This window comes from Oncorhynchus keta, chromosome 26 (assembly GCF_023373465.1).
Source record: "Oncorhynchus keta strain PuntledgeMale-10-30-2019 chromosome 26, Oket_V2, whole genome shotgun sequence".
Taxonomy (NCBI): Eukaryota; Metazoa; Chordata; class Actinopteri; order Salmoniformes; family Salmonidae; genus Oncorhynchus; species Oncorhynchus keta.
The window spans coordinates 43028014-43046282 of NC_068446.1; the positions used below are offsets into that span (position 1 = coordinate 43028014).

Sequence of the window (18269 nt, forward strand, 5' to 3'; positions counted from 1 at the left end):
TGTCTGATAACAGGATGTGTCTGATAACAGGTTGTGTCTGATAACAGGATGTGTCTGATAACAGGATGTGTCTGATAACAGGATGTGTCTGATAACAGGATGTGTCTGATAACAGGGTGTGCCTGACTGATAACAGGATGTGTCTGATAACAGGATGTGTCTGATAACAGGATGTGTCTGATAACAGGATGTGTCTGATAACAGGGTGTGTCTGACTGATAACAGGATGTGTCTGATAACAGGATGTGTCTGACTGATAACAGGATGCCTCAGGACTACCTGGCATGATGACTCCTTGCTGTCCCCAGTCCACCTGGCCATGCTGCTGCTCCAGTTTCAACTGTTCTGCCTGCGGCCATGGAACCCTGACCTGTTCACAAGACGTGCTACCTGTCCCAGACCTGCTGTTTTCAACTCTCTAGAGACAGCAGGAGCGGGAGAAATACATTTGAACATCTGGATCATGTTCTGTTATAATCTCCACCCGGCACAGCCAGAAGAGGACTGGCCACCTCTCATAGCCTGGTTCCTCTCTAGGTTTCTTTCTAGGTTTTGGCCTTTCTAGGGAGTTTTTCCTAGCCACCGTGCTTCTACACCTGCATTGCTTGCTGTTTGGGGTTTTAGGCAGGGTTTCTGTACAGCACTTTGAGATATCAGCCGATGTAAGAAGGGCTATATAAATACATTTGATAATGATTATGCCTCTAGATTATGGGAAATATTCTCCTAACATACTTCGTGCCCCTCTAATATATTTGGTGTATGGCACCACCGAGTTTACCCGTATGAGGACGCAGGAAGAACTGTTTGGATTGGCCATATGGGCATCATATCAACTCTCTCTTCCCATCACTCTACCCCTCTTTCTCTCTTCCCATCACTCTACCCCTCTCTCTCTCTTCCCATCACTCTACCCCTCTCTCTCTCTTCCCATCACTCTACCCCTCTCTCTCTCTTCCCATCACTCTACCCCTCTTTCTCTATTCCCATCACTCTACCCCCTTTCTCTCTTCCCATCACTCTACCCCTTTCTTTCTCTTCCAGCAGGACCCCTCTTTCTCTCTTCCCATCATCTTCTCTCTCTCTTCCCATCACTCTACCCCTCTCTCTCTCTTCCCATCACTCTACCCCTCTCTCTCTCTTCCCATCACTCTACCTCTCTCTCTCTTCCCATCACTCTACCCCCTCTCTCTCTCTTCCCATCACTCTCCCTCTTTCTCTCTCCCCTCTCTCTCTCTCTTCCCATCACTTTACCCCTCCTCTCTCTTCCCATCACTCTACCCCTCTCTCTCTTTCCCATCACTCTACCCTCTCTCTCTCTTCCCATCACTCTACCCCTCTCTCTCTTCCCATCACTCTACCTCTCTCCCTCTCTTCCCCATCACTCTACCCCTCTCTCTCTCTTCCCATCTACCCCTTTCTCTTCCCATCACTCTACCCTCTCTCTTCCCATCACCTACCCTCTCTCTCTTCCCATCACTCCCCCTCTCTATCACTCTACCCCTCTCTCTCTCTTCCCATCACTCTACCCCTCTCTCTCTCTTCCCATCACTCTACCCCTCTCTCTTCCCATCACTCTACCCTCTCTCTTCCCATCACTCTCCCCCTCTCTCTCTCTTCCCATCACTCTCCCCCCTCTCTCTCCCCCCCTCTCTCTCTCTTCCCATCACTCTCCCTCTCTCTCTCTCCCCTCTTCTCTCTCTTCCCATCCTCTCCCCCTCTTTCTCTCTCTCTCTCTTCCCATCACTCTCCCCCTCTATCCATCTCTCTCTCTTCCCATCACTCTCCCCCTCTTTCTCTCTCTCTCTCTTCCCATCACTCTGCCCCTCTTTCTCTCTCTCCCCCTCTTTCTCTCTCCCTCTCTATCCATCTCTTTCTCTCCCCCTCTTTTTCTCTCTCTCCCCCTCTTTCGCTCTCCCTCTCTATCCATCTCTCTCTCTCTTCCCATCACTCTCCCTATTTCTCTCTCCCTCTCTATCCATCTCTTTCTCTCTCTCTCCCTCTCCTCCAATCAGTAGGCCTATTTCCATTAGAAAGAGTATTCTGCATATCAATCCCTTTAAAGCTCTAATTAAAAAGCTGCTATATATTCACTCTGCCTCCCTGCCTGCTTTCGTCAGTGAGCTGGAAGTACGCAGGTTGTCCCTCTGGTACCCTGGTGGGCGAGGGTCCGGGCCTGCTTCTGGGAACCAAATTAGTTCATTGTCAGGAGAGGACTAGGGGGCCTTTCATCTGGGAGGGGCCTGCATCCTAAATAGCACACTATTCCCCAATGTAGTACACTACTTTTTGGCCAGAACCCTACGGGATTGTGGTCTAAAGTAGTGCACTACATAGGGAATAGTGTGCTATTTGAGAGACGAGTGATTGTCATCCTCTGTGTCGTCATCAACGGCCTCTCAGTGCTCCTATGCTAAGAAAGGAGGCCTCAATACAGGTACAGTGACACTCTTTTGGTGGTCACTCATCCTCGTCGTTCCGAGGGCAAAGAAATATCAATTTGGCAGCGATTTTGTGATTGTTTCCTTGAAAAATATCACGAAGTGTGTTTTTCCTCTCTCTTTATTAAAAAAATATATTAACTCAGAAAAAACAAGATTGAACGTAATTCTGTGATTCTTATATTTTATATTATATTTACAATAGGTAAAACACCTATTGTATACTAACACACCTATATACACACACACACACACACGCGCACACACACTAATGTATTGATGTCTAGGCAGCTTTCCACGGACCCAGGTTTATTTGACAAGAGACGTCACCCCCAAAAAAATGTAAGATATAGGAGACGTGTTTCAAGATCGCTAACATTTGATCCTTTCTGCCGGATTTGACTTTTGTCTAAACTTTCTTTATTGCGACAAATTATGGAAATAAATTAATTTAGAATAAAATATGATTTTTATTTTCTTCAAATAATTAATAATAAACTATGAAGCTCAACTACACATTTATTTCTAAATCAAATTTGTTCAATTATACACATTTTTCCTTGCAGGATCCTAGTCCCGACTCTCATTGGCTGAATCGTTTCGCCTTGCTTTTCTGATTGGCTGGAAGCCAGTTTCACCATCCAATTATTTCAGATTTACACGAGTGCAAATTTCACCATGGCGATACGTTGGAACATGAGAATGATTAGAATATTGCAAATATGAATCAAGTTTTTGGATTCTATACATGCTGGGTTTTGCAGGCTACCGAAGACGATGAAATCCGAGCAAGGGTAGCATTCCAGAGGGATATCAGAGACTGTAACGTTCTTTGCTTCACGGAAACATGGCTCACTGGAGAGACGCTATCCGAGGCGGTGCAGCCAACGGGTTTCTCCACGCATCGCGCCGACAGAAACAGACATCTTTCTGGTAAGAAGAGGGGCGGGGGCGTATGCCTTATGGCTAACGAGACATGGTGTGATGAAAAAAACATACAGGAACTCAAATCCTTCTGTTCACCTGATTTAGAATTCCTCACAATCAAATGTAGACTGCATTATCTACCAAGAAAATTCTCTTCGATTATAATCACAGCCGTATATATCCCCCCCCCAAGCAGACACATCGATGGCTCTGAACGAACTTTATTTAACTCTTTGCAAACAGGAAACCATTTATCCGGAGGCTGCATTCATTGTAGCTGGGGATTTTAACAAGGCTAATCTGAAAAACAAGACTCCCTAAATTTTATCAGCATATCGATTGCGCAACCAGGGGTGGAAAAACCTTGGATCATTGTTACTCTAACTTCAGCGACGCATATAAGGTCCTGCCCCGCCCCCCTTTCGGAAAAGCTGACCACGACTCCATTTTGTTGATCCCTGCCTACAGACAGAAACTAAAACAAGAGGCTCCCACGCTGAGGTCTGTCCAACGCTGGTCCGACCAAGCTGACTCCACACTCCAAGACTGCTTCCATCACGTGGACTGGGATATGTTTCATATTGCGTCAGATAACAATATTGACGAATACGCTGATTCGGTGTGCGAGTTCATTAGAACGTGCGTTGAAGATGTCGTTCCCATAGCAACGATTAAAACATTCCCTAACCAGAAACCGTGGATTGATGGCAGCATTCGCGTGAAACTGAAAGCGCGAACCAATGCTTATAATCAGGGCAAGGTGTCTGGTAACATGACCGAATACAAACAGTGCAGCTATTCCCTCCGCAAGGCTATCAAACAAGCTAAACGTCAGTACAGAGACAAAGTAGAATCTCAATTCAACAGGTCAGACACAAGAGGCATGTGGCAGGGTCTACAGTCAATCACGGACTACAGGAAGAAAACCAGCCCAGTCACGGACCAGGATGTCTTGCTCCCAGGCAGACTAAATAACTTTTTTGCCCGCTTCGAGGACAATACAGTGCCACTGACACGGCCTGCAACGAAAACATGCGGTCTCTCCTTCACTGCAGCCGAGGTGAGTAAGACATTTAAACGTGTTAACCCTCGCAAGGCTGCAGGCCCAGACGGCATCCCCAGCCGCGCCATCAGAGCATGCGCAGACCAGCTGGCCGGTGTATTTACGGACATATTCAATCAATCCCTATACCAGTCTGCTGTTCCCACATGCTTCAAGAGGGCCACCATTGTTCCTGTTCCCAAGAAAGCTAAGGTAACTGAGCTAAACGACTACCGCCCCGTAGCACTCACTTCCGTCATCATGAAGTGCTTTGAGAGACTAGTCAAGGACCATATCACCTCCACCCTACCTGACACCCTAGACCCACTCCAATTTGCTTACCGCCCAAATAGGTCCACAGACGATGCAATCTCAACCACACTGCCCTAACCCATCTGGACAAGAGGAATACCTATGTGAGAATGCTGTTCATCGACTACAGCTCGGCATTCAACACCATAGTACCCTCCAAGCTTGTCATCAAGCTCGAGACCCTGGGTCTCGACCCCGCCCTGTGCAACTGGGTACTGGACCTCCTGACGGGCCGCCCCCAGGTGGTGAGGGTAGGCAACAACATCTCCTCCCCGCTGATCCTCAACACTGCGTTCTGAGACCTCTCCTGTACTCCCTGTTCACCCACGACTGCGTGGCCACGCACGCCTCCAACTCAATCATCAAGTTTACGGACGACACAACAGTGGTAGGCTTGATTACCAACAACGACGAGACGGCCTACAGGGAGGAGGTGAGGGCCCTCGGAGTGTGGTGTCAGGAAAATAACCTCACACTCAACGTCAACAAAACTAAGGAGATGATTGTGGACTTCAGGAAACAGCAGAGGGAACACCCCCCTATCCACATCGATGGAACAGTAGTGGAGAGGGTAGCAAGTTTTAAGTTCCTCGGCATACACATCACAGACAAACTGAATTGGTCCACTCACACAGACAGCATCGTGAAGAAGGCGGTGCAGCGCCTCTTCAACCTCAGGAGGCTGAAGAAATTCGGCTTGTCACCAAAAGCACTCACAAACTTCTACAGATGCACAATCGAGAGCATCCTGGCGGGCTGTATCACCGCCTGGTACGGCAACTGCTCCGCCCTCAACCGTAAGGCTCTCCAGAGGGTAGTGAGGTCTGCACAACGCATCACCGGGGGCAAACTACCTGCCCTCCAGGACACCTACACCACCCGATGTTACAGGAAGGCCATAAAGACCATCAAGGACATCAACCACCCGAGCCACTGCCTGTTCACCCCGCTATCATCCAGAAGGCGAGGTCAGTACAGGTGCATCAAAGCTGGGACCGAGAGACTGAAAAACAGCTTCTATCTCAAGGCCATCAGACTGTTAAACAGCCACCACTAACATTGAGTGGCTGCTGCCAACACACTGACACTGACTCAACTCCAGCCACTTTAATAATGGGAATTGATGGGAAATGATGTAAATATATCACTAGCCACTTTAAACAATGCTACCTTATATAATGTTACTTACCCTACATTATTCATCTCATATGCATACGTATATACTGTACTCTATATCATGGACTGCATCCTTATGTAATACATGTATCACTAGCCACTTTAACTATGCCACTTTGTTTACTTTGTCTACATACTCATCTCCTATGTATATACTGTACTCGATACCATCTCCTGTATGCTGCCCTGTACCATCACCCATTCATATATCCTCATGTACATATTCTTTATCCCCTTACACTGTGTATAAGACAGTAGTTTTGGAATTGTTAGTTAGATTACTTGTTGGTTATTACTGCATTGTCGGAACTAGAAGCACAAGCATTTCGCTGTGTACATGTGTAGCATTAACATCTGCTAACCATGTGTATATGACCATTAACATCTGCTAACCATGTGTATATGACAAATCAAATTTGACATCTGAAAAAGACATAACCATGTGTATATGACCATTAACATTTGCTGCTAACCATTCATTTTTATTAGTTTTTGAGAAAAAGTAAAATATGACCATTAACATAACATTGAGTGGCTGCTGCCAACACACTGACTCAACTCCAGCCACTTTAATAATGGGAATTGTAAATATGACCAGCCACTTTAAACAATCTGCTAACCATGTGTATATGACCATATCAACATCTGCATAACCATGCCACTGTTTATATGACCATTAACATCTGCTAACCATCACTCATTCATATATGACATATTCTTTATCCCCTAACATAAGACTAGTTTTGGAACTTGTTGGTTATCATGTTGTAACTATGACCATTAACATCTGCTAACCATGTGTATGTGACAAATAAAATGAGATTTGATTTATTATTATTATTATTATATACAGCTGTTTATTAAATCGACAAGACAGTTATATTGAAACACACCTCAGCAGGCAAATGTCAAATCTATTTTCTTTGTGAACTTCCTAAACGTCTACAAAAAAAGTTCATGGAAACATACCTACTGATCGTCCAAATCTGCTGATACAAAATGGTCACGTGAATATTTAATATCTTTATTAAAAACAGCAACAAGTTGACTGGGTAAATAAGTCCATTCAATTATCTGTGTTATGAGCTGGGAAAAGCTCTCCTTGTCTACAGACTGACAGAAACATGACTGCAAAATGGTGATAACTTTCCCCAAAATGAACATGTTTTCCCAGAAATCCCAGATGGAGGTTCCCTGGAATCAGGAGGGATTAAGCAGGAAATCCGGAGCCTCCAACCAGGATTTCTGGAATACCCGGGAACGTGAGGAACATTTTGCATCCCGACACTGAAAAATACAGTAGGGCCACATTGGAATATACAATGTAATGATCCTTTTCTAGCCACATAGGAGATACTACATGATTAAAACACGATATCAAATAACAATACCATTTTATTTTAAACAAGTTAAACAAACAAATAATTGTGTTTTATCTTCTTCTTTTCGCCCCCTTTCCATTTTTAAAGACCAAGATCTACAAAACGAAACATTAAAACAGTGGACACCATGTTTTCTCACAGTACAGTCCAAGTGTATTGGTATACAACCTCTCTGTATGCCCAGTGTGGTAGTCCATGGATATAACAGGATCCACTGTGGATACCGGAGTCTGGAGAAGGAAGAGGAGAGCTCGTGGATCAGCTTGGGCTGAGGGAGACGGGAAATTCCTTTCTCACTGTGTCTGCCAGCTGGGGATCAGCCTCCGACAACATGAAGACCAGGTGGTGTACCTATACAGGTGACGTAGGCTTGGTTATGACAACATGAAGACCAGGTGTTTTACCTATACAGGTGATGTAGGCTTGGTTATGACAACATGAAGACCAGGTGTTGTACCTATACAGGTGATGTAGGCTTGGTTATGACAACATGAAGACCAGGTGTTTTACCTATACAGGTGACGTAGGCTTGGTTATGACAACATGAAGACCAGGTGTTGTACCTATACAGGTGACGTAGGCTTGGTTATGACAACATGGAGACCAGGTGTTGTACCTATACAGGTGACGTAGGCTTGGTTATGACAACATGAGGACCAGGTGGTGTACCTATACAGGTGATGTAGGCTTGGTTATTACAACATGAAGACCAGGTGTTGTACCTATACAGGTGATGTAGGCTTGGTTATGACAACATGAAGACCAGGTGTTGTACCTATACAGGTGATGTAGGCTTGGTTATGACAACATGGAGACCAGGTGTTGTACCTATACAGGTGATGTAGGCTTGGTTATGACAACATGGAGACCAGGTGTTGTACCTATACAGGTGATGTAGGCTTGGTTATGACAACATGAAGACCAGGTGTTGTACCTATACAGGTGATGTAGGCTTGGTTATGACAACATGAAGACCAGGTGTTGTACCTATACAGGTGATGTAGGCTTGGTTATTACAACATGAAGACCAGGTGTTGTACCTATACAGGTGATGTAGGCTTGGTTATGACAACATGAAGACCAGGTGTTGTACCTATACAGGTGATGTAGGCTTGGTTATTACAACATGAAGACCAGGTGGTGTACCTATACAGGTGATGTAGGCTTGGTTATGACAACATGAAGACCAGGTGGTGTACCTATACAGGTGATGTAGGCTTGGTTATTACAACATGAAGACCAGGTGTTGTACCTATACAGAGGCTTGGTTATGACAACATGAAGACCAGGTGTTTTACCTATACAGGTGATGTAGGCTTGGTTATGACAACATGAAGACCAGGTGGTGTACCTATACAGGTGATGTAGGCTTGGTTATTACAACATGAGGACCAGGTGTTGTACCTATACAGGTGATGTAGGCTTGGTTATTACAACATGAAGACCAGGTGGTGTACCTATACAGGTGATGTAGGCTTGGTTATGACAACATGAAGACCAGGTGTTTTACCTATACAGGTGATGTAGGCTTGGTTATGACAACATGGAGACCAGGTGTTGTACCTATACAGGTGACGTAGGCTTGGTTATGACAACATGAAGACCAGGTGTTGTACCTATACAGGTGACGTAGGCTTGGTTATGACAACATGAAGACCAGGTGTTGTACCTATACAGAGGCTTGGTTATGACAACATGAAGACCAGGTGTTTTACCTATACAGGTGACGTAGGCTTGGTTATGACAACATGGAGACCAGGTGTTTTACCTATACAGGTGATGTAGGCTTGGTTATGACAACATGAAGACCAGGTGGTGTACCTATACAGGTGATGTAGGCTTGGTTATGACAACATGAAGACCAGGTGTTGTACCTATACAGGTGATGTAGGCTTGGTTATGACAACATGAAGACCAGGTGTTGTACCTATACAGGTGATTTAGGCTTGGTTATGACAACATGAGGACCAGGTGATGTAGGCTTGGTTATGACAACATGAGGACCAGGTGATGTAGGCTTGGTTATGACAACATGGAGACCAGGTGTTGTACCTATACAGGTGATGTAGGCTTGGTTATGACAACATGAAGACCAGGTGGTGTACCTATACAGGTGATGTAGGCTTGGTTATTACAACATGAAGACCAGGTGTTGTACCTATACAGGTGATGTAGGCTTGGTTATGACAACATGAAGACCAGGTGTTGTACCTATACAGGTGATGTAGGCTTGGTTATGACAACATGAAGACCAGGTGGTGTACCTATACAGGTGATGTAGGCTTGGTTATTACAACATGAAGACCAGGTGTTGTACCTATACAGAGGCTTGGTTATGACAACATGAAGACCAGGTGTTGTACCTATACAGGTGATGTAGGCTTGGTTATGACAACATGGAGACCAGGTGTTGTACAACAGGTGAAGACCAGGTGGTGTACCTATACAGGTGATGTAGGCTTGGTTATTGATGTAAAACAACATGAAGACCAGGTGTTGTACCTATACAGGTGATGTAGGCTTGGTTATGACAACATGAAGACCAGGTGTTGTACCTATACAGGTGATGTAGGCTTGGTTATGACAACATGGAGACCAGGTGTTGTACCTATACAGGTGATGTAGGCTTGGTTATGCTTGGTTATGACAACATGAAGACCAGGTGTTGTACCTATACAGGTGATGTAGGCTTGGTTATGACAACATGAAGACCAGGTGTTGTACCTATACAGAGGCTTGGTTATGACAACATGAAGACCAGGTGTTTTACCTATACAGGTGATGTAGGCTTGGTTATGACAACATGGAGACCAGGTGTTTTACCTAAGACAGGTGATGTACCTATACAGGTGATGTAGGTTATGACAACATGAAGACCAGGTGGTGTACCTATACAGGTGATGTAGGCTTGGTTATGACAACATGAAGACCAGGTGTTGTACCTATACAGGTGATGTAGGCTTGGTTATGACAACATGAAGACCAGGTGTTGTACCTATACAGGTGATGTAGGCTTGGTTATGACAACATGAGGACCAGGTGATGTAGGCTTGGTTATGACAACATGAGGACCAGGTGATGTAGGCTTGGTTATGACAACATGGAGACCAGGTGGTGTACCTATACAGGTGATGTAGGCTTGGTTATGACAACATGAAGGTGTTGTACCTATACAGGTGATTTTATGACAACATGAAGACCAGGTGTTGTACAGGTGATGTAGGCTTGGTTATGACAACATGAAGACCAGGTGTTGTACCTTGGTACAGGGTGATGTAGGCTTGGTTATGACAACATGGAGACCAGGTGGTGTACCTATACAGGTGACCAGGTAGGCTGATGGCTTGGTTATGACAACATGAAGACCAGGTGTTTTACCTATACAGGTGATGTAGGCTTGGTTATGACAACATGAAGACCAGGTGGTGTACCTATACAGGTGATGTAGGCTTGGTTATGACAACATGAAGACCAGGTGTTTTACCTATACAGGTGATGTAGGCTTGGTTATGACAACATGAAGACCAGGTGTTGTACCTATACAGGTGATGTAGGCTTGGTTATGACAACATGGAGACCAGGTGTTGTACCTATACAGAGGCTTGGTTATGACAACATGAAGACCAGGTGTTGTACCTATACAGGTGATGTAGGCTTGGTTATGACAACATGAAGACCAGGTGTTGTACCTATACAGGTGATGTAGGCTTGGTTATGACAACATGAAGACCAGGTGTTGTACCTATACAGAGGCTTGGTTATGACAACATGGAGACCAGGTGGTGTACCTATACAGGTGATGTAGGCTTGGTTATGACAACATGAAGACCAGGTGTTGTACCTATACAGGTGATGTAGGCTTGGTTATGACAACATGAAGACCAGGTGTTGTACCTATACAGGTGATGTAGGCTTGGTTATGACAACATGAAGACCAGGTGTTGTACCTATACAGAGGCTTGGTTATGACAACATGGAGACCAGGTGGTGTACCTATACAGAGGCTTGGTTATGACAACATGGAGACCAGGTGTTGTACCTATACAGGTGACGTAGGCTTGGTTATGATAACATGAAGACCAGGTGGTGTACCTATACAGAGGCTTGGTTATGACAACATGGAGACCAGGTGTTGTACCTATACAGGTGACGTAGGCTTGGTTATGACAACATGAAGACCAGGTGTTTTACCTATACAGGTGACGTAGGCTTGGTTATGACAACATGAAGACCAGGTGATGTAGGCTTGGTTACAACATGAGGACCAGGTGAGGGCTTGGTTATGACAACATGAAGACAGAGTGATGTAGGCTTGGTATGAGAAGACCAGGTGTTTTACCTATACAGGTGATGTAGGCTTGGTTATGACAACATGAAGACCAGGTGTTTTACCTATACAGGTGATGTAGGCTTGGTTATGACAACATGAAGACCAGGTGTTGTACCTATACAGGTGACGTAGGCTTGGTTATGACAACATGAAGACCAGGTGGTGTACCTATACAGGTGACGTAGGCTTGGTTATGACAACATGAAGACCAGGTGGTGTACCTATACAGGTGACGTAGGCTTGGTTATGACAACATGAAGACCAGGTGTTGTACCTATACAGGTGACGTAGGCTTGGTTATGACAACATGAAGACCAGGTGTTGTACCTATACAGGTGACGTAGGCTTGGTTATGACAACATGAAGACCAGGTGGTGTACCTATACAGGTGACGTAGGCTTGGTTATGACAACATGAAGACCAGGTGTTGTACCTATACAGGTGACGTAGGCTTGGTTATGACAACATGAAGACCAGGTGTTTTACCTATACAGGTGACGTAGGCTTGGTTATGACAACATGAAGACCAGGTGTTTTACCTATACAGGTGACGTAGGCTTGGTTATGACAACATGAAGACCAGGTGTTTTACCTATACAGGTGATGTAGGCTTGGTTATGACAACATGAAGACCAGGTGTTGTACCTATACAGGTGACGTAGGCTTGGTTATGACAACATCCACTCACACCGGGAGGAAGTGCGAGGGCGTGGTGGAAACCACGTTTCCAGAGAACAAGTGACATCACAGACAAAGACAACATGTAAAACTGGAAACAAACTCTTATTGACCTGATTGAGTATCACAGCGATGCCACCACAATGTTCACGCTGTACTGTCCCCACTGACATCTATATATATAGGAGCCTCTGTTTGTCAGACACGGTGGATATTACGTGCACATTGTAAAGAGGGAGAACTCACGGCAGGGCTGAACTGGGGGAGCATAGAGCCTACTGCTGGCACACACGTCTTTTCTGTCAGGTAACCTCTCGTCACCAACTCACACACCGCATCCTAGGGATCACACACACACACACACACACACGTCATTGTAAAGAACAATTTGTTCTTAAACCGACTTGCCTAGTTTAATAAAAAAGTTTAAATAAATAAAATAAATATAGGTTATAAACATACAATTTATATATATAAAAATATCATAAACTTATTTTGGTTTAGAGATTAATTAACATTGTTGGAAACGGTGAGCGGTTTTTTTTGATTGACAGTTCCAGAGGCTGCGTTACCTTGGTGAGGTCAGTGATGATGTCAGAGAGGAACTCGACCGTTGTCTGGATCAGAGCCTGGAGCTGCTCATCCACCTTCTCCTCCTCCTCCTCCTGTCCATCCTTCTTCTCCTTCTGTCCGGGTCCTGAACTGACCTCTCTATGGTACTGCAGCACCCTCAACATGCTCCCAACTAGAGGCAAAACTGGAGAACGGAGAACAGAGCCTTTCAGATACTTTGGGATGATTCGGGAACATTAAATAAATTAAATATATATATATTTTTTAAAACATTCATTTTGCCTTATAATGTTTTCACTTTCAGGTTACAGTGACTTCCATTGGTTTTGGTTAGACGATCAGTTAGTGAAAGAAGCAGAAATTAAATGAGGCTTTTACGTCTCGTGATTAAGCAGTAACAACATTAGAAACCATCTCTCGTTCCTCACGGGACAAGTCAGAGAGAGAGAGAGAGAGAGACGGTGTCAGAGACTAAAGTGAAATCCAGATGGTCTCTTACGCGTGTCTGCTTCGCTGTGCTCTGCTTCCTGGTCCTGACACGCATACAGGACGGACAGGACAGCCAGAGCATGGACCAGTAACCCCTTCTGTTCCTGGAGAACAAACGGAGGGTCGTCTGGCTGACACAGGTCCTCACACACGACCTCACACAGGAAGGTCCATAGAGCCTGGCCCGTCCCACCTGCAACAGCTGGAGACAAGGGACTGAGTCATATTTCATGTCAACTTAGTCAACTTGCTATGAGTAATGAATAGAGTGGAAATCTTACTAACTTCTGCTCTCAGGATAAAAAAAAAAACCCCACAGCTAGATAGAAATATATTAACATAATAGCATACTAGATATACCAAGAGGGAGAAGCCATTTAAAGAGAGACGTTTCTGTAATTTATGGTAATTTATGGATTTTTTTTCCAACCAATAACATCTATTGAATAAATAAAAGCAGACATTTTGAACAACACGTCTCACCCAGTGTCTGAATCCCATGATGGATAGTGGTGAGGAGCTGGAGGGCATGCAGGTACACCTCTAAACCCTCTGGACTCTCTGACCTGTGGAAACACGAGGATAGCCCCTCATAAAACCCTCTGACCTGTGGAAACACGAGGATAGCCCCTCATAAAACCCTCTGACCTGTGGAAACACGAGGATAGCCCCTCATAAAACCCTCTGGACTCTCTGACCTGTGGACAAGGATAGCCCTCATAAAACCCTCTGACCTGTGGAAACACGAGGATAGCCCCTCATAAAACCCTCTGGACTCTCTGACCTGTGGAAACACGAGGATAGCCCCTCATAAAACCCTCTGACCTGTGGAAACACGAGGATAGCCCCTCATAGCCCCTCATAAAAACCCTCTGACCTGTGGAAACACGAGGATAGCCCTCATAAAACCCTCTGACCTGTGGAAACACGAGGATAGCCCTCATAAAACCCTCTGGACTCTCTGACCTGTGGAAACACCAGGATAGCCCCTCATAGAACCCTCTTACCTGTGGAAACACGAGGATAGCCCTCATAAAACCCTCTGACCTGTGGAAACACGAGGATAGCCCTTCATAAAACCCTCTGACTCTCTGACCTGTGGAAACACCAGGATAGCCCCTCATAAAACCATCTGACCTGTGGAAACACGAGGATAGCCCCTCATAAAACCCTCTGACCTGTGGAAACACCAGGATAGCCCCTCATAAAACCCTCTGACCTGTGGAAACACCAGGATAGCCCCTCATAAAACCCTCTGACCTGTGGAAACACCAGGATAGCCCCTAATTAAACCCTCTGACCTGTGGAAACACGAGGATAGCCCCTCATAAAACCCTCTGGACTCTCTGACCTGTGGAAACACCAGGATAGCCCCTCATAAAACCCTCTTACCTGTGGAAACACGAGGATAGCCCCTCATAAAACCCTCTGACCTGTGGAAACACCAGGATAGCCCCTCATAAAACCCTCTGACCTGTGGAAACACAAGGATAGCCCCTCATAAAACCCTCTGACCTGTGGAAACACGAGGATAGCCCCTCATAAAACCATCTGACCTGTGGAAACACGAGGATAGCCCCCCTCATAAAACCCTCTGACCTGTGGAAACACGAGGATAGCCCCTCATAAAACCCTCTGACCTGTGGAAACACGAGGATAGCCCCTCATAAAACCCTCTGGACTCTCTGACCTGTGGAAACACGAGGACAGCCCCTCATAAAACCCTCTGACCTGTGGAAACACAAGGATAGCCCCTCATAAAACCCTCTGACCTGTGGAAACACGAGGATAGCCCCTCATAAAACCCTCTGACCTGTGGAAACTGCCCCTCATAAAACCCTCTGACCTGTGGAAACACGAGGATAGCCCCTCATAAAACCCTCTGACCTGTGGGAAACACGAGGATAGCCCCTCATAAAACCCTCTGACCTGTGGAAACACGAGGATAGCCCCCTCATAAAACCCTCTGACCTGTGGAAACACGAGGATAGCCCCTCATAAAACCCTCTGACCTGTGGAAACACCAGGATAGCCCCTCATAAAACCCTCTGACCTGTGGAAACACGAGGACAGCCCCTCATAAAACCCTCTGACCTGTGGAAACACCAGGATAGCCCCTCATAAAACCCTCTGACCTGTGGAAACACGAGGATAGCCCCTCATAAAACCCTCTGACCTGTGGAAACACGAGGATAGCCCCTCATAAAACCCTCTGACCTGTGGAAACACGAGGATAGCCCCTCATAAAACCCTCTGACCTGTGGAAACACGAGGATAGCCCCTCATAAAACCCTCTGACCTGTGGAAACACGAGGATAGCCCCTCATAAAACCCTCTGACCTGTGGAAACACCAGGATAGCCCCTCATAAAACCCTCTGGAATCTCTGACCTGTGGAAACACGAGGACAGCCCCTCATAAAACCCCCTGGACTCTCTGACCTGTGGAAACACGAGGACAGCCCCTCATAAAACCCTCTGGACTCTCTGACCTGTGGAAACACGAGGATAGCCCCTCATAAAACCCTCGGACCTGTGGAAACACGAGGATAGCCCCTCATAAAACCCTCTGACCTGTGGAAACACGAGGATAGCCCCTCATAAAACCCTCTGACCTGTGGAAACACCAGGATAGCTCCTCAAAAAACCCTCTGACCTGTGGAAACACGAGGATAGCCCCTCATAAAACACTCTGACCTGTGGAAACACGAGGATAGCCCCTCATAAAACCCTCTGGACTATTTGACCTGTGGAAACACCAGGATAGCCCCTCATAAAACCCTCTGGACTATCTGACCTGTGGAAACACGAGGATAGCCCCTCATAAAACCCTCTGACCTGTGGAAACACGAGGATAGCCCCTCATAAAACCCTCTGACCTGTGGAAACACGAGGATAGCCCCTCATAAAACCCTCTGACCTGTGGAAACACGAGGATAGCCCCTCATAAAACCCTCTGACCTGTGGAAACACCAGGATAGCCCCTCATAAAACCCTCTGACCTAAAACCAGGATAGCCCCTCTAAAACCCTCTGGACTCTGACCTGTGGAAACACGAGGATAGCCCCTCATAAAACCCTCTGACCTGTGGAAACACCAGGATAGCCCCTCATAAAACCCTCTGACCTGACCTGGAAACACGAGGATAGCCCCTCATAAAACCCTCTGGACTCTCTGACCTGTGGAAACACGAGGATAGCCCCTCATAAAACCCTCTGACCTGTGGAAACATGAGGATAGCCCCTCATAAAACCCTCTGGAAACCCACGAGGATAGCCCCTCATAAAACCCTCTGACCTGTGGAAACACGAGGATAGCCCCTCATAAAACCCTCTGACCTGTGGAAACACGAGGATAGCCCCTCATAAAACCCTCTGACCTGTGGAAACACCAGGATAGCCCCTCATAAAACCCTCTGACCTGTGGAAACACCAGGATAGCCCCTCATAAAACCCTCTGACCTGTGGAAACACCAGGATAGCCCCTCTGACCTGTGGAAACACGAGGATAGCCCCTCATAAAACCCTCTGACTCTGACCTGTGGAAACACCAGGATAGCCCCTCATAAAACCCTCTGACCTGTGGAAACACGAGGATAGCCCCTCATAAAACCCTCTGACCTGTGGAAACACGAGGATAGCCCTTCATAAAACCTCTGGACTGACCTGTGGAAACACCAGGATAGCCCCTCATAAAACCATCTGACCTGTGGAAACACGAGGATAGCCCTCATAAAACCCTCTGACCTGTGGAAACACCAGGATAGCCCCTCATAAAACCCTCTGACCTGTGGAAACACCAGGATAGCCCCTCATAAAACCCTCTGACCTGTGGAAACACGAGGATAGCCCCTCATAAAACCCTCTGACCTGTGGAAACACGAGGATAGCCCCTCATAAAACCCTCTGGACTCTCTGACCTGTGGAAACACCAGGATAGCCCCTCATAAAACCATCTGACCTGTGGAAACACGAGGATAGCCCCTCATAAAACCCTCTGACCTGTGGAAACACGAGGATAGCCCTTCATAAAACCCTCTGGACTCTCTGACCTGTGGAAACACCAGGATAGCCCCTCATAAAACCATCTGACCTGTGGAAACACGAGGATAGCCCCTCATAAAACCCTCTGACCTGTGGAAACACCAGGATAGCCCTCATAAAACCCTCTGACCTGTGGAAACACCAGGATAGCCCCTCATAAAACCCTCTGACCTGTGGAAACACCAGGATAGCCCCTCATTAAACCCTCTGACCTGTGGAAACACGAGGATAGCCCCTCATAAAACCCTCTGACCTGTGGGATAGCCCCTCATAAAACCCTCTGACCTGTGGAAACACCAGGATAGCCCCTCCCTCTGACCTGTGGAAACACGAGGATAGCCCCTCATAAAACCATCTGACCTGTGGAAACACAAGGATAGCCCCTCATAAAACCCTCTGACCTGTGGAAACACGAGGATAGCCCCTCATAAAACCCTCTGACCTGTGGAAACACGAGGATAGCCCTTCATAAAACCCTCTGGACTCTCTGACCTGTGGAAACACCAGGATAGCCCCTCATAAAACCATCTGACCTGTGGAAACACGAGGATAGCCCCTCATAAAACCCTCTGACCTGTGGAAACACCAGGATAGCCCCTCATAAAACCCTCTGACCTGTGGAAACACCAGGATAGCCCCTCATAAAACCCTCTGACCTGTGGAAACACCAGGATAGCCCCTCATAAAACCCTCTGACCCGTGGAAACACGAGGATAGCCCCTCATAAAACCCTCTGGACTCTCTGACCTGTGAAACACCAGGATAGCCCCTCATAAAACCCTCTGACCTGTGGAAACACGAGGATAGCCCCTCATAAAACCCTCTGACCTGTGGAAACACCAGGATAGCCCCTCATAAAACCCTCTGACCTGTGGAAA

At 46.3% G+C, this 18269-nt stretch overlaps 1 protein-coding gene and 3 long non-coding RNA genes across 9 annotated transcripts in view; 1 reads left to right on the forward strand and 3 right to left on the reverse strand.

The window, feature by feature from the left end:
- Positions 1-6908: 6908 nt before the first annotated feature.
- LOC127912135 (uncharacterized) lies at positions 6909-11114 on the reverse strand. 2 transcript variants are annotated; one of them, XR_008080957.1, is made up of 4 exons: positions 11069-11114; positions 8791-9643; positions 7791-8737; positions 6909-7631 (listed from the first exon to the last, which is right to left on the reverse strand). It is a non-coding gene; the product is annotated as an uncharacterized LOC127912135 (long non-coding RNA). The 2 variants fall into 2 exon arrangements; XR_008080956.1 differs by lacking the exon at positions 11069-11114 and adding an exon at positions 10170-10215.
- Positions 7619-11898, forward strand: LOC127912134 (uncharacterized). Of its 5 annotated transcripts, XR_008080951.1 has the most exons (8): positions 7619-7675; positions 7782-8622; positions 8941-9634; positions 10214-10439; positions 10645-10808; positions 10862-10907; positions 11364-11409; positions 11770-11898. It is a non-coding gene; the product is annotated as an uncharacterized LOC127912134 (long non-coding RNA). The 5 variants fall into 5 exon arrangements; XR_008080952.1 differs by lacking the exons at positions 10214-10439; positions 10645-10808; positions 10862-10907; positions 11364-11409 and adding an exon at positions 9996-10094 and having other exon boundaries at positions 11717-11839; XR_008080954.1 differs by lacking the exons at positions 10214-10439; positions 10645-10808; positions 11364-11409 and having other exon boundaries at positions 10862-10960; positions 11770-11812.
- A 47-nt stretch (positions 11899-11945) lies between these two features.
- On the reverse strand, positions 11946-13851 carry saal1 (serum amyloid A-like 1). The gene is made up of 5 exons (XM_052481123.1): positions 13827-13851; positions 13361-13543; positions 12861-13045; positions 12535-12627; positions 11946-11990 (listed from the first exon to the last, which is right to left on the reverse strand). Exons 1-5 carry the CDS (start codon positions 13849-13851, stop codon positions 11961-11963), a joined length of 516 nt encoding a protein of 171 aa, XP_052337083.1. The 3' UTR covers positions 11946-11960.
- Positions 13852-14472: 621 nt separating this feature from the next.
- Positions 14473-18269, reverse strand: part of LOC127912138 (uncharacterized) — a 32869-nt gene continuing 29072 nt past the window's right edge. The window contains exon 4 of the long non-coding RNA XR_008080990.1: positions 14473-14742. This is a non-coding gene — a long non-coding RNA (uncharacterized LOC127912138). The remainder of the gene's footprint in view (positions 14743-18269) is intronic.

Bases quoted from the DNA above. Each gene is read 5' to 3' on its own strand.
- saal1 (XM_052481123.1), bottom strand. From the start codon at position 13,851: ATGGGATTCAGACACTGGGTGAGAC. The intron at 13,046-13,360 runs GTAAGAGACCAT...TCCGTTCTCCAG, and splicing joins GCACAGCGAAGCAGACACGC to TTTTGCCTCTAGTTGGGAGC. The intron at 12,628-12,860 runs GTAACGCAGCCT...TGTGATCCCTAG, and splicing joins TCATCACTGACCTCACCAAG to GATGCGGTGTGTGAGTTGGT.